Below are 14,132 nucleotides of genomic sequence, written 5' to 3' on the forward strand. Positions count from 1 at the left end.
TTGAAATCAGGACTATAGACTAAGGGACAACTGCACTGGAAATATTCTGACTGTATCTCATCACCTACCTGTGATACTGGGATCGCTTGGTTTTTGCATTACCAGATAACAGGTTATCCTGTTAGATGGCATCTTCACTGTGTGTCGGACTTGGTCCACTTGATTGTGGAAACCCAGTAGATGGAGGAGGAGCAGCTGGCCCACTACCAGGAGGAGTGGGCTGAGACAGTGAGTGTGTGTGGCTGGCTGGAACATCGGATCCAGAAGATACAATACATATGCCTCCCTTCCTCCCCTCTAATCACAGCCTAACCTTAGTGTCTATATACCAATGTAAAGAGTCTAGTCCAGAACAACTCAAGTGAGACACTTTGCATCTTAAAGATCTCACAGAAGCCTTTTGGAATCCTCTGTTGCAGGGGAGTTTGGGTGACTTATGAGTTGCCTGAATTACAACACTGAGAAAAAGTGAAAGTCAATCTGTCAGACGGGGTGGCTGGACATGAATGGCTAAAGGAGCTAAACTCCACCAATAACACCAGAGCTGTGAGCTATATTGAGCTGTATGGCTGAAGTACTGCAGGAAGCAGTATCACTTGTTGTCATAGGGATTTCTGTGAGGCTGGATTTCACCTAGCAGCCTTAGAATCTAGGCTGCAGTTCATCTAGCTGCTCTCTGTAATGCTTCTTGCAGTTTAGAGCTCCTAGAGATCCTGCATGTAGCACCTGGGCTACAAGCAATAGAGGGAGGACAGAAGAGGATTTCCAGGCTTCTGTGAAGTTTATTCAGAGTAAAGGGCTCCCTGCTGCCTCTGTTCCTGTTTTTCTGTATCCAGCAACAAGTGTGAGTTGAGGGTGGAGGTTCTGGGCATGGGGGTGGGAGTTAGAGTTCTGGAGAAAAGGGGATTGTGAACCTGGTGGTGGCTGTCAGGTTGGCGGGAGCAGGACTATGACCTCTGGGAAAGGTCTCCATGGGTTTTGTATATTTTTGTGTTCTGACCCAGGTGGTGTTAGTTGGGAGAGGGTTTCAGAGCAGAAAGGGGTTGCTGTGAGCTTGTGAGGGTTTGGTAGGAAGAAGAGGTGTTTTCAGTCTGAAAGGTATAGGTGGGAACGGTGGGAGTTCCTGAGCTGGGGCTGGTTAGAGAAAGCTGAGCAGATCCCAGGCATGGGATGGCCCAGGCTGGCAAGGTTGAGTGTAAGGGGCAATGGAATCAATTGGTGAATTGGTGAGGGAGGTGGGCACGATGTAGTGGGGGAAGACTAAATTGGAGGTAGTGTGTTTGGGACTAGGAGAGAACCATGACAGGATCAAAGAGAGAGAAATTCAGTTTTCTTCCATCCTGCCGTTTAGCTGTGAAATGCCCCATCTTTTCATTCTGAAAAGGGGAAGGGGTGGGACAGCAGAGAGGATCAAGCAGCTTGTTTTACTTCTGACATCTCCACCAACCGCCCTTACGCTTACAAACCAGCTCCGTGTGATCTCCTCCACCTCAGTGTCCCTTTTGTCAGTTAGAAAATATGATTAACGCGCAGAGGGGGATGGAATGTAGGAGGCTAGGGGGGAGGGTATCCTGTGCTCTGCAGCCCCCACTAGTTATTATCCGCATCAGCTACAAGTAGGGTGACCAGATGTTCCGATTGTATAAGGACTGTACCAATTTTGGGGGCTTTTTCTTATATAGGCACCTATTACCAGCACCCCATTCCGATTTTTCACCCTTGCTATCTGGTCACCTAGTTACAAGGACTTTCTTTCACATTTACCTGAGACGTTTATTAATACATTCCCAATTCACAGAAATACCAGGCTGTTTGTTTGTAGGCAAGGAGTTACCACACTCATGTTTTATTTGTTTGGAATTTATGTCAATTGCAATTTAGTTACAGTCACTGGCACCAAGTGGTCTGCAGTAAGTGCACATACTCCTGGGCATTTAAAAACAACTCCTTTGAAGCACTGGGACATGTACAGTGACCGGACAGTTATTTTTCTGTAGGATTTATGATTTTCCCCATGAAGAGGATGCTGTGGGTGGTTTTATCAATAATCAGCATCAGGAAAGGCCGGTTGAACTTAATGGTAGGAGGACGAGGGATGGGAAGAGACGTTAATGTAATTTCCACGACAGTGACTGCTGCAGCCTCGGTACCATTCTCATTAACATCGACCACGGCCTTGTGAAGAGCCTATAAGGAAATGAAGTAAAGATCACAGTGTGAGCATAAAACAGGGAGCAACAGCTGGAGACGAACTTGCTCATATTTAAATCACAGCTGTTAAGAAAGAAGAACAGGATGAGTACAGGATGCCAACACAAAACATAACCCAACCCTACATTCCCAACCCAGGCAAAACTATCTTTGATTTCAATAGGCGTTTTGCCTATGAATCTTTGGAAGGGTCAGGCACAAAAATATGAATAGATTAAACTGCATGTATCAAATCCCTTGTTCGCTCATCCACAAAGAGGGGGACTCCCTTAATTAATTGTTTAACATTATAGAAGAATTGTCTCATCATCACAAACAAACTCTAGTACCTTTATGCATCAGAGAGTTACTTTGCAGCAGAAAACAGAAGACAATTCAAGATGAATGGTGACAAGCAGCATAGGAGGGAAAGGAGCTAGATAAGTGACCTCCCTGGTGTACCTTTGCCTAATACATTTTTCTCTTGGGTACAGTGAATTGGTATTTCACAGTGCAAATGTGAACCAATTTCTTTTACTCTTTGGAGCTCCACTAAGAACTAACACTCACTTTGTTCTCCTTAATGCAACTCAAATTACATTTCCTTATATTGTTTGCAGTTGTAGCTTTGTTCATCCCAGGATATGAGAGAGACAAGGCAGGTGAGAGGTTTCAGAGTGGTAGCTGTGTTAGTCTATATCAGCAAAACAACGAGGAGTCCTTGTGGCACCTTAGAGACTAACAGATTTATTTGGGCATAAGCTTTCGTGGGCTAAAACCCACTTCATCAGATGCATGGAGTGAAGAATACTGTAAGCAGTATATATATTACAGCACATGAAAAGATGGGAGTCTTTACGGACAGTCTCTATGCAAAAGAATAAATGGACACAAATCAGACATCAAGTATTGTAACATTCAAAAACCAGTAGGAGAGCACTTCAATCTCCCTGGACACTCAATAACAGACTTAAAAGTGGCAATTCTTCAACAAAAATCTTCAAAAACAGACTTCAACGAGAAACTGCAGAGCTGGAATTAATTTGCAAAGTGGATACCATCAAATTAGGCCTGAATAAAGACTGGGAATGGCTGGGTCACTACAAAAAGTAATTTTCCCTCTGTTGATATTCACCCCTTCCTGTCAGCTGTTGAGAATAGGCCACTTCCACCTTGACTGAACTGGCCTCGTTAGCACTGAGCCCCCACTTAGTAAGGCAACTCCCATCTTTTCAGTTGCTGTAATATATATACTGCTTACCGTATTTTTCACTCCATGCATCTGATGAAATGGGTTTTAGCCCATGAAAGCTTATGCCCAAATAAATCTGTTAGTCTCTAAGGTACCACTAGACTCCTTGTTGTTAAGGTAGGTGAGGTAAATAGCATTTATTGGACCAACTTCTGCTGGTAGAAGGGACAAGCTTTTGAACTCCACAGAGCTCTTTGTCAGGTCTAGAGAAGGTAACCAGAGTGTCACAGCTAAATACAAGGTGGGAGAGATTGTTAAGCATAAATACATACATATGCTGTAGCAGACCACTTAAAATGAAGTGGGCAATTAAGGGGAAGCAAGCAGCAGGGTGTGTTCAAAGTGTTACATTGATTTTATTGCTCAATTCATCTGTAAGTCCATAGTTCTTATATCCAGCAAACTTATGAATTTAATTTCCCAGGCTTGTCTTTTGAAGGTGTTGGGCAGGTTTCCTTTGAGCATGAGGGCTGAGAGGTCAGATATGGAGTGATCCCTTTGTGTTTGCCCACGGGGGAAAGGTATTCTTGTCTCTCTTTTTTTTTTTTAAATAATTTCAAGATCCATGGGTCCTATGCATGTCTATTACAATATATAGTATACCTGCCTCATTACAACAGTTTCTAACACACACTGCTGCTTCCTAGCCCTTAATTACTCACTTCATTTTAAGTGGTCTCCTGCAGCATGTGTGTACCCTTATGCTTAATTTGTCCCACCTTGAATTTGTCCAACCTTGACTGGACCTTATCCAGACCTGAGGCAGAGCTACATCAAACTTGAAAGCTTTCCTCCTCCACCAGCAGAAGTTGGTTTGATAAAAGATATTACCTCATCAACCTTGTTTTTCTTATTTCCTTCTACTGATTCATGGTGAAATTCTGATACTTACTCTGTGACACCATAGTCCATGCTCAATCTGCCGACTCACTGTATAAGGCACTATTCAGTAAGTGTAAGAGTATTGGGAAGGATGGTGCCACAGACCTCCTGTGTGCCCTGGAGCAAGTCACTCAGCCTCTTTGTGCTTCATTTCTCATCTGTGAAATAGGTGTAAATCCCTACTTCACAGGGGTATTGTGCATTAAAAATTATGAGACACTTAGCTACTACGGTAATGGGGGTCATATAAATACCTATCATAGAATAAGCCTCCCTATTTGCAAACTCTTGCCATACCATTTTACATATTAATTATTTTATGTTAACAATAGTTACAATTGCATTTTTCCCTGTCCTTTTCCCTCCCTGATAGTACTGACTTCTACAGGACATTCCAAAAGGTCAAGTAAGCTCGGAGAGCCTTTGTATTAATTATAGTAAGCAAATTAATGCTTATTTTGAGGAAAGACTAAGTGCTAATCTGTGGGTCTGTCCTCCTTATGCTGCAGCTCTGTCTCACCTGTCCGTGCTGGCTGAGCATCTTACCAGTGACCTGACTGGAAGCAGGAATGGATCATTTCAAAAGAAAATAACAGACAAATCCACTTAGCACCATCTGTATTCTACAAACTTACTTTAGACACCTTCAGGTTAGAGTGCCCAGTGATTCCAGAGAGATCAGCTTTGTCAGTGAACACATCGATCACACCCATTTTCTCAAACAGATCTTTGACATCATAGGTACCAGATACAGAGAATATTGGAATGTACAGGTAGATTTTTCTGTTCAAAAAGAAACACAAAACTCTGCTAAACTATTGTCAAATGGGTGGATACTTAAACCTTTGCAGCTGGGCAATGTATACCACTCAAGGATCTCAGCTACCAATGAATTTGCCTCACAATGCCCCAGTTTGGGAAGTAAATATTATTGTCCCATTTTACAGGTGGGGGATGAAATGGACAGCAAAATTATAATTCCATGAGTTTTATTTTTATTTAGCTACATGTGGCCACTGTGCTGGTTTTAGAAAACTATTGTTTGGATTAGTTGATCCAATATAGAGACTAGTAAAGTGCATTATCTTATATAGGGCTGGATTGTCCCTACCTCTAACACAGCAGCTCAGGTGAATGCAGGAGAAGTAGGGATTTCCCCACCTTGTGTGGCATAGCAGGGGTACTCCCATCAGAGTTTCCAGGGGATTGCATGGGTTACGTTGGAGATTCTTCCCCCTGGCTCCCTGAAGCAATTGGACTGGGAGAGCATCACATTCCGGGGTGCAATTCAGACCAGTGAGGAGTTCTGTTACCCCTGCCCTGCCACCTTGGGTGCCTCACAATGCTTTGCTGTTGTAGCTTCCAACTGGGGTCTCTCACAATCAGCCTGCCAGCATGCAGGTCGCATTTGGAGTGTCTCTGTAGAGCCACAGCCCTGATCCAGCAACTCTGACTCTGGCAGCCTGTCAGCAGCACACCAGACACACTCTGGCTTCCAGCAGCCTAGGTTACTACTTGCAGAGTGCCGCATACTTGTAGTCCTCCATTTACCACCAAAAATGTGTGTTCTGCACTGTCCACCCCCCTCCTGGACAGTTCAGATATATTAGGTCTATTGCTGCTGTAAGGGAACAATCTCCAACAGTTTACTCTCTAAATGGAGTTACCCAAATAATTCAGTTTGAATGCAACACTGGGTTAGTTTTGATTAAAGGATGAAACCACTTTATTTAACTACAAAGAGATTTGAAGTGAGTACAAGAATAAGGCACGAAAGTTAGAAATGGTTACAAGAGAAATAAAGAGAAAATGCTTTCTAGTAACTAAACTTAACAAACTGGACTTGATTCAAGGTAAAATCCTTGCCACATTTTCCCAGCAACATCACTGACCAAACACTTAAGTCAGGATCTGCCCCCAAAGTCCAAAGGGCTGGTTTGTTTTGTCTCCTTAGGTGAAAGAGAGAGAGATGAAAAGGGAGAGAGAAAGAATCCCTGATTTTTGTCCCTCACTTTTATAGTCCAGTCTCTCTTTGAAGTGGATTCTTCTGAGGCTTACCCCTCACAGCCAAGTTTATTTAAGCAGTAAAGAAAGCCATGGGAGTCTGGGGGGCTGAAGGTGGCCCTGTGCTCTTCCTTCTCCCATGTGTATGCTGAAATGCAGGTTTGCCTTGTCTCTCTCTTGCTGTCTCAAGGACTTTATGTACAAGTTATATGTAAATTGAGGTAAACCACATTCCTTTATTCAAGATAGACCTGCTTAACCACTCCCGCCTAACAGGGGCTATGTGGGTTTGAACATGTCCTACCAACATCATTCAGGGGGAATTCATAACTTTTCATAGAATCTTGCTACCTAGATTTAACAGTGATATAACTTACAGAAAGTCATTAGTTTTCAAATGATACTTCACAAGGCATGTTTTGTACAAAGATTATTACAATAGTGTGTAGGGTGTGAACACTGCTGCATTCCATCACAGAGGGGTGCTGAAAGGGCAGAGGAATGGCTTTGCACCTCTATGTTCCAGCCAGCTCTCTAGCCAAAAGAGCTGAAGCAAGACAGGCATTCTGGGAGGCATTATGCTTCTGAGGTGTGTGTCTGAGGCACTAATTCTTCCAGAGCTCTCCCTTAGGGCAGCGTGCAATGTGCGGCCCAGCACCCAGGGCTGTACCTACAGGCACAGCCTAGCCCCGAATGTAATGTTTTGTCTTCATTTCCAGTTCTAGCCTATTTTACAGCAAACATACATAGGCGTAGTAGCAGTTAAATGGTTACCTTTCTTGAAGTGATTTTGTCCATTTAGACACAGTTTCTTTCAACAGGGCATTCTCCACCTGCTCCATTTTCCCTTCATCAGGCAGAATAAATAGCGCAGCAGCATTTCCTTTGTATGGGATTTCAACCACCCAGCAAGACAGCTCCTCATCATGGTGTGTGTTATACGTTTTGTCACTGTTCATCATATTAACTTTGACAGATGTTTTTGCATCCACAAAAAAGTCGTCTTCCTTGGTGAATAAATTACTGAAAGGATTTTCCCAATGAGCTGATGACAAAAAGAAAGAATGCCATTGAATATACTGGGAAAGAGAAATTTCTAACTTATATCAGACTAATTTAAATGTAACAACTCTATATTTGAAGTTTGTCAACTGCAAGCTCGTTTGAAAAATGGGACATTTGCCCTGTGGCTGGTTAGCCAGAAAATTTCAATAGCATGCAGCATCTCTGGTGGATGAGATTTTATACTGATTAACAGTAGTCCTGATGAAAGTCAAACAAGTGAAATGAACTGATACTGTGGTTTTCTTTAAATCTGTAGCTTTGAGAAAAGAATAGTGACCAAGTATTATAACTTTCTGTGCTGTTAAACTGAGGCCCCTCAATCTGATAGAGCTCCAGATTAGTTAATAAATCCAGTTTCTTTTTCATGTAACCTAAATTTCTTCTACTTACTCCTCGCAGTCTAAGTCTCGAGACATGGGTCTGTCCGAGGGAGCTGAATTGAAAGTGTCAGAGGCCCGGGGGGTGCTATGTGAGGAGGGGATTAGGGCCATGAGGGAGTGTGGGATTAGGGGAGAAGGGCCACAGGAATCCACTTTGGCCTTCCCGCCCCCCTTATACAAAGGTTCTAGTGCCCTTGATTTAGGTGCCTAATTATAACCAAAATTTCCAATTAGGATGACTATAACTTTCGGGGAAATGCTTAAAAAAGTTAACAAGGCATCAGTCTGAAATTGGGTAATCTCATAGACCTAATAAGCAGTTGACAAAAAAGCAGTTTATTTGTCTTAGACCACTATCAGAATTCCATAGCTTGTATGTGCTACATGTACCCGTCTGTAGAACATCTTACCTTTAAAGAAAATATAGTTGACAAGAACCATTACAGTGAGCGAATCAAGATCCTTCACCAAGTTGGCAATTTTCCCATGGGTTTTATTCTCTATGTAATCATTGATCTGTTTCTCAGCCGCTGCAGAATTCTGGAAGTTACTTAGAAAAGCTTCAGACTCATACAGAGTTTTGACATCTTCCAAAAACTTCTCTAGTAGTTTCAGTTGATCATCTATAAAAAGGGCATTTCCCATATTCAGCTGGATCTCATTGTCAGGACGGTTTAACATCTGGATGAGATGATGAAAACCTTCATGTATCTCCCTCTCCTCAATCTCTGTCAGGTTAAAGGAGAGTCCTTTGTGAATTTGACTCAGAGTGGTTGACTTGGCACCTAACGTCAGCATTGCAAAGGCAGTGGAGATCATAGAATCATAGAATCATAGAATCATAGAATATCAGAGTTGGAAGGGACCTCAAGAGGTCATCTAGTCCAACCCCCTGCTCAAAGCAGGACCAATTCCCAGCTAAATCATCCCAGCCAGGGCTTTGTCAAGCCGGGCCTTAAAAACCTCCAAGGAAGGAGACTCCACCACCTCCCTAGGTAACGCATTCCAGTGTTTCACCACCCTCCTAGTGAAATAGTTTTTCCTGATATCCAACCTGGACCTCCCCCACTGCAACTTGAGACCATTGCTCCTTGTTCTGTCATCTGCCACCACTGAGAACAGCCGAGCTCCATCCTCTTTGGAACCCCCCTTCAGGTAGTTGAAGGCTGCTATCAAATCCCCCCTCATTCTTCTCTTCTGGAGACTAAACAATCCCAGTTCTCTCAGCCTCTCCTCATAAGTCATGTGCTCCAGACCCCTAATCATTTTTGTTGCCCTCCGCTGGACTCTTTCCAATTTTTCCACATCCTTCTTGTAGTGTGGGGACCAAAACTGGACACAGTATTCCAGATGAGGCCTCACCAATGTCGAATAAAGGGGAACGATCACGTTCCTCGATCTGCTGGCAATGCCCCTACTTATACAGCCCAAAATGCCATTAGCCTTCTTGGCAACAAGAGCACACTGTTGACTCATATCCAGCTTCTCGTCCACTGTGACCCCTAGGTCCTTTTCAGCAGAGATGCTCAGAGGAGAGAAGAAAATGTTCTTGTCAGCTGCTTCTGATTTAATCTGCTTGTAGAATCTAAATGCAAAGTCAGCATTGCTAGGAGCTACTTGGAGAAAGGACCTGTTTTCAGTTACGACATTGCCTTCAACTGGGGTAAGCTGCTGTGGGGGATTAATATCTGTCTGACCATCCTGGTCACTGTGGTGGTCAGGTACGTGATGAGGCTCGACAACAGCATGAAGCTCAGCAAGTAACACACACAGACAGAGGATGGACTTCATTTTCCTTTGGAACTATTCCTTTAAAAAAAGAGAATGGAATAGTCATTAGTCATGGAAATGTTCCCATCTTCCCTGTGCTATTTGTGATCCAATGGTTATTTTTCTCTCTCTCCTCATGGGAAGTCCTCCTCCTTCCAGCCAATTGGGAGATTATGGGGGGAAAGAGAGTGGGGTTGATAGTAGAGTTTCTGGGGTTGGGAGCACAGGCCATGTTGGGAATCAGAGAAAGGAAAAAGGAAGAGGTGGTAGGAGGAGACTCTGGGCTGGATTCTTCAGTTAACACCATCCACTTTGTGCCACTCAGACATCCTAGAATAGTGGTGTTTTGTAGAATGAAAGCATATGAAAGGGAGTCGGGTGAGAGTAGGCTGGGAGAGATTTTAGCAGAATGGAGCTCCACTGTGATGATCGTCCACTGCATCCCTAGGGTAAATTAGGGATCTTATGCCAGTGGCACAAATTGGAGCTGCACTTTTGCAGCTCTAACTTCTGCTAAGGCTTGACCGCATCAAATCAGGGAACTGCAACTGGCTCCTTGGTGCGCCATCTCTCCTCCCCTCCTGCCTTGCTCTCACATTTCCCTGTGTTGCAGTAGAATCTGGATTCAAATGAGAATCGGGTCCACTGTTTAAAGCTGAACAAACATTATAGGCCCTGTCTGGAACATCAAAACTAAGTCTCCCATCCCTGACTTTCAGTACTGTAATTTTGATGATCTTTAGCAAAAGGTTATAACAAATGGTGCTGAGCTTTTTGTAGAATCATATCTACAGGAATAAATCCAATAAAGGAATCTAACGGTTCTCTACTTGTCAGTAACTTATAAATTTGCCCTTTTTGTTTTTTATGCTTATCTGTCTCTCTCTCTTAGGCTACAACTCTACACGCTAAAGAATTACCTGTTTTGTTAATGGAACATTTTTCTGCCACTAAATGCAGATTCAGCAGAATAGAAACATTCCAAGGGATTATGTCAACTCTGATGAAGTTTCATTTAGAAAATAAATCAAGGGATTTTATATTTCCTTTCTCTTATGCTCTTAAAGTTATCTTGTATTATTATATGTTCATATTTTATAAAATAAAATAATATAATATAAAAACAATATAAAAGAAACTAATACCAAAAAGGCAAAACTGAAACATGTTATCAAAATTAAACATTTCAGTTTACTGAAAATAATTTTTGGGGGAGGAGAATTTTGTTTCAGAGAAAAATTCAAATTTAATTTTTTGTTCTGATTCAGAATGATTTTTTTCAATTTCAGAATATTCTGCAGATGGAACTCCTACTTTCAACCAACTCAAACATTGGCTAACACGTTCTAGAAAATCCTACACATTTTGGTGTAGCCAGCCATATCTTAAAGCACTAGATTACTCTAGCCCCTAGGTTTCCCAATATTTTTTTTTAAAATGCCTTCATTCAAAGAACATTTTCACTAGAGTATCTAGTGTCTCTGCTGGATCATTGGGGTCTTCTGAGAGGCTCCACTGACAGGATAAATTGTAACAGATATAGTGAACACAGTCACCTATACTTGATTGAAATCCCATAAAAGAAATTGCATATCAGACAGCTAATGTGAGTTCAAAGCCTCTTTGGATAAAATATGGCAGTACTTACAGTACAATCAGAAGGATCCTGCTGGGTGCATCTAATCTGCACAGCTTCTCACCTGTTATTTATATTGCATTAACATTGTTAAGCAGAGTTTCCACTATTAAATATTAAACAGATCAAATAGAAGTTATTCGCAAGGATGCAGAGCAAACAGTGATGAAACTGCTTTTCTGGACAGTGGAAGGTCAAATGCCCACATGGTGGAGAATAGAGCCAAAACCTATGGAAGAAGATAGCAGGGGGCCATATGGAGGGTTCTGGTAGCTGTGCTGTTTGCTTGCCCCCTCCCACCTCCAAACTTGTGGAAACTTCTGTATGGAAAGACTTCATGATTAGTGCACCAATAGAAAAGAGGGACATCTGTGCCAAGGAAGGGAGAGATGCTCTACACAATACGGTAGCATTTCATTATATTTAAAAAGAACAGGAGTACTTGTGGCACCTTAGAGACTAACAAATTTATTTGAGCATAAGCTTTCATGGTTTACAGCCCACTTCATCAGATGCATAGATTGGAACATATAGTAAGAAGATATATATATGCATACAGAGAATATATTTAAAGAGAATTAAGAGATGTTGTATTACACCACCATGTGTCTGGCTCTGGTTGCTACAGTTTCAAGTTCAACAGAGTGAAATTGCCTCTGGTGCTTCTCTCATATTTGGAGGCTCTAGGACAGTGATTCTCAAACTTTTCTGCTGTGAGCCCTTTCACATAGCAAGACTCTGAGTGTGACCTCCCCCCCCCCCTAAATTAAAAACACTTTTTCATATATTTAATACTATTATAAATGCTGGAGGCGAAGCGGGGTTTGGGATGGAGGCTGACAGCTTGCGACCACTCCATGTAATAACCTCATGACTCCTGGTGGGGTCCTGACCCCCAGTTTGAGAACCCCTGTTCTAGGAACACACAAAGGTCAGGGAGAATGACAACAGACACAATCACAAGTACAAAGTCTTATCTGTACAACAAATTTAATTAAAGCAATAAGTAAAGTTACAATTATCCATGATATGGAAATCCTACAAAACCCTATGCAATAATTATAATTGTAGTCAGACTCACATCCTGAAAGATATTCTAGGGTCCGATGGATCTGTCACCAAATAATCATTAGTAGAGGGATAGTTCCTGCTAGGGTTTTTCCTGAGAGTATTCCCACTTTTACCCAACCCGGAAACCCTTTATATACTGTAGTTCTAACTACATCTAACACATTATGCATATGCATAAAGTCAGCCCAATTTCCCTTATCTGTATTTCTACCCCCATGAATGTTAGGGTGCCCCATTTTTCATAGTATCAGGGGGGTAGCCGTGTTAGTCTGTATCTACAAAAACAACAAGGAGTCTGGTGGCACCTTAAAGACTAACAGATTTATTTGGGCATAAGCTTTCGTGGGTAATCTGAAGAAGTGAGGTTGCCATTTATCTAGGTGCTCTCTGCAATGCTTCTAGCAGTCTCCAGCTCCTAGAGATCCTGCAGCACCTGGACTACAAGCAATGAGGGAGGAAAACAGAGGAGGATTTCCAGGCTTCTATGACATTTTATCAGAGTAAAGAGCTCCCTACAGCCAAAGGGGGGAGGGATAGCTCAGTGGTTTGAGCATTGGCCTGCTAAACCCAGGGTTGTAAGTTCAATCCTTGAGGGGCCCACTTAGGGATCTGAGGCAAAATAAAATAAAATAAAATAAAAAAATTGGTCCTGCTAGTGAAGGCAGGGGGCTGGACTTGATGACCTTTCAAGGTCCCTTCCAGTTCTAGGAGATGGGATATCCCCATTAATTTACAGTCCCTCTATGCTGCCTCTGCTCCTGCTTTTCTGTATCCAGAAACAAGTGTGAGTTGAGGATGGAGGTTCTGGGAATGGGGGTAGGAGTTAGAGTTGTGGAGAAAAGGGGATTGTGAGCCTGGTAGTCAGGGCCAGATTAATGCAGGGGCTTTAGGGGTTGGATTATAAACTGGCTAACTAACAGGTCTCAAAATGTAATTTGTAAATGGGGAATCATCACAGAGCAAGCATGTTTCTAGGGCATGTTTCTAGGGGGGGTCCAGTAGAGAATTGGTTCTTGGCCCTAAGCTAGATAGCATTTTTATCAATGACCTGGAAGAAAACATAAAATCATCACTAATAAAGTTTGGAGATGACACAAAAATTGCGGGAATGGTGAATAATGAAGAGGAGAGTTCAGAGATAGAGAGTAATCTTGATCACTAGGTAAGCTGGGTTGAAACAAACAATATTCATTTTAATACAGCTAAATGTAAAGGTAAATGTGTAGGAACAAGGAGAGTAGGCCATACCGAGAGGATGGAGGACTCTGTTCTGGGAGACAGTGACTCTGAAAAAGATCTGGGGGTCATGGTGAACAATCAGCTGAACCTGAGCTCCCACTGGGATGCTGTGAACAAAAGGGCTACATACATATGTAAAAAGATGGATTCATAAAAAGAATCTCAAGTAGAACTAGAGTGGTCATTTAATTTTTGTATTAGGTACTGGTGCAACTGCAACTGGAATGCTGTATCCAGTTCTGGTGTCCATAATTCAAGAAGGATATTAGCATTAGACAGGATTAGAACACGTGCCTTATAGTGATGGACTCAAAGAGCTCAATCAATTTTGCTTAACAAAGAGAAGGTCAAGAAGTGATTTGATTGCAATTTATAAATAGCTACAAGGGGAACAATGTTTGATAATCAGCTCTTTAGTCTAGCAAAGAAAAGTGTGACACAATCCAATGGCTGGAAGTTGAGGCTAGACAAGTTCAGACTGGAAATAAGGCATAATTTTGTAATGATGAGAGTAATTATCTGTTGGAACAATTTACCAAGGATCATTGTGGATTCTCCATCATTGGCGATATTAAAATCAAGATTGGAGGCTTTTCTAAAGTATCTGTGCTAGGAATTATTTTGGAGAGGGTCTCTGCCATGT

At 42.2% G+C, this 14,132-nt stretch overlaps 1 protein-coding gene across 1 annotated transcript; it reads right to left on the reverse strand.

The window, feature by feature from the left end:
• Positions 1-1,806: 1,806 nt before the first annotated feature.
• On the reverse strand, positions 1,807-11,296 carry LOC128837098 (alpha-1-antitrypsin-like). Its single transcript, XM_054027952.1, has 6 exons — positions 11,192-11,296; positions 9,293-9,582; positions 8,184-8,584; positions 7,103-7,373; positions 4,960-5,107; positions 1,807-2,187 (listed from the first exon to the last, which is right to left on the reverse strand). Exons 2-6 carry the CDS (start codon positions 9,562-9,564, stop codon positions 1,984-1,986), a joined length of 1,296 nt encoding a protein of 431 aa, XP_053883927.1. The 5' UTR covers positions 9,565-9,582; positions 11,192-11,296; the 3' UTR covers positions 1,807-1,983.
• Between the last annotated feature and the right edge of the window lie 2,836 nt (positions 11,297-14,132).

The sequence above is a fragment of the Malaclemys terrapin genome, chromosome 4 (genome assembly GCF_027887155.1).
Source record: "Malaclemys terrapin pileata isolate rMalTer1 chromosome 4, rMalTer1.hap1, whole genome shotgun sequence".
Lineage (NCBI taxonomy): Eukaryota > Metazoa > Chordata > Testudines > Emydidae > Malaclemys > Malaclemys terrapin.

What these genes read in the sequence shown, in the direction of transcription:
- LOC128837098 (XM_054027952.1), bottom strand. Translation starts at nt 9,564, where the DNA reads ATGAAGTCCATCCTCTGTCTGTGTGTGTTACTTGCTGAGCTTCATGCT. An exon ending in TTCTCTCCTCTGAGCATCTC is followed by an intron (nt 8,585 to 9,292) that starts TGCTGAAAAGGA and finishes TTCTATGATCTC; the next exon opens with CACTGCCTTTGCAATGCTGA. An exon ending in CAACTATATTTTCTTTAAAG is followed by an intron (nt 7,374 to 8,183) that starts GTAAGATGTTCT and finishes TTTTGTCATCAG; the next exon opens with CTCATTGGGAAAATCCTTTC.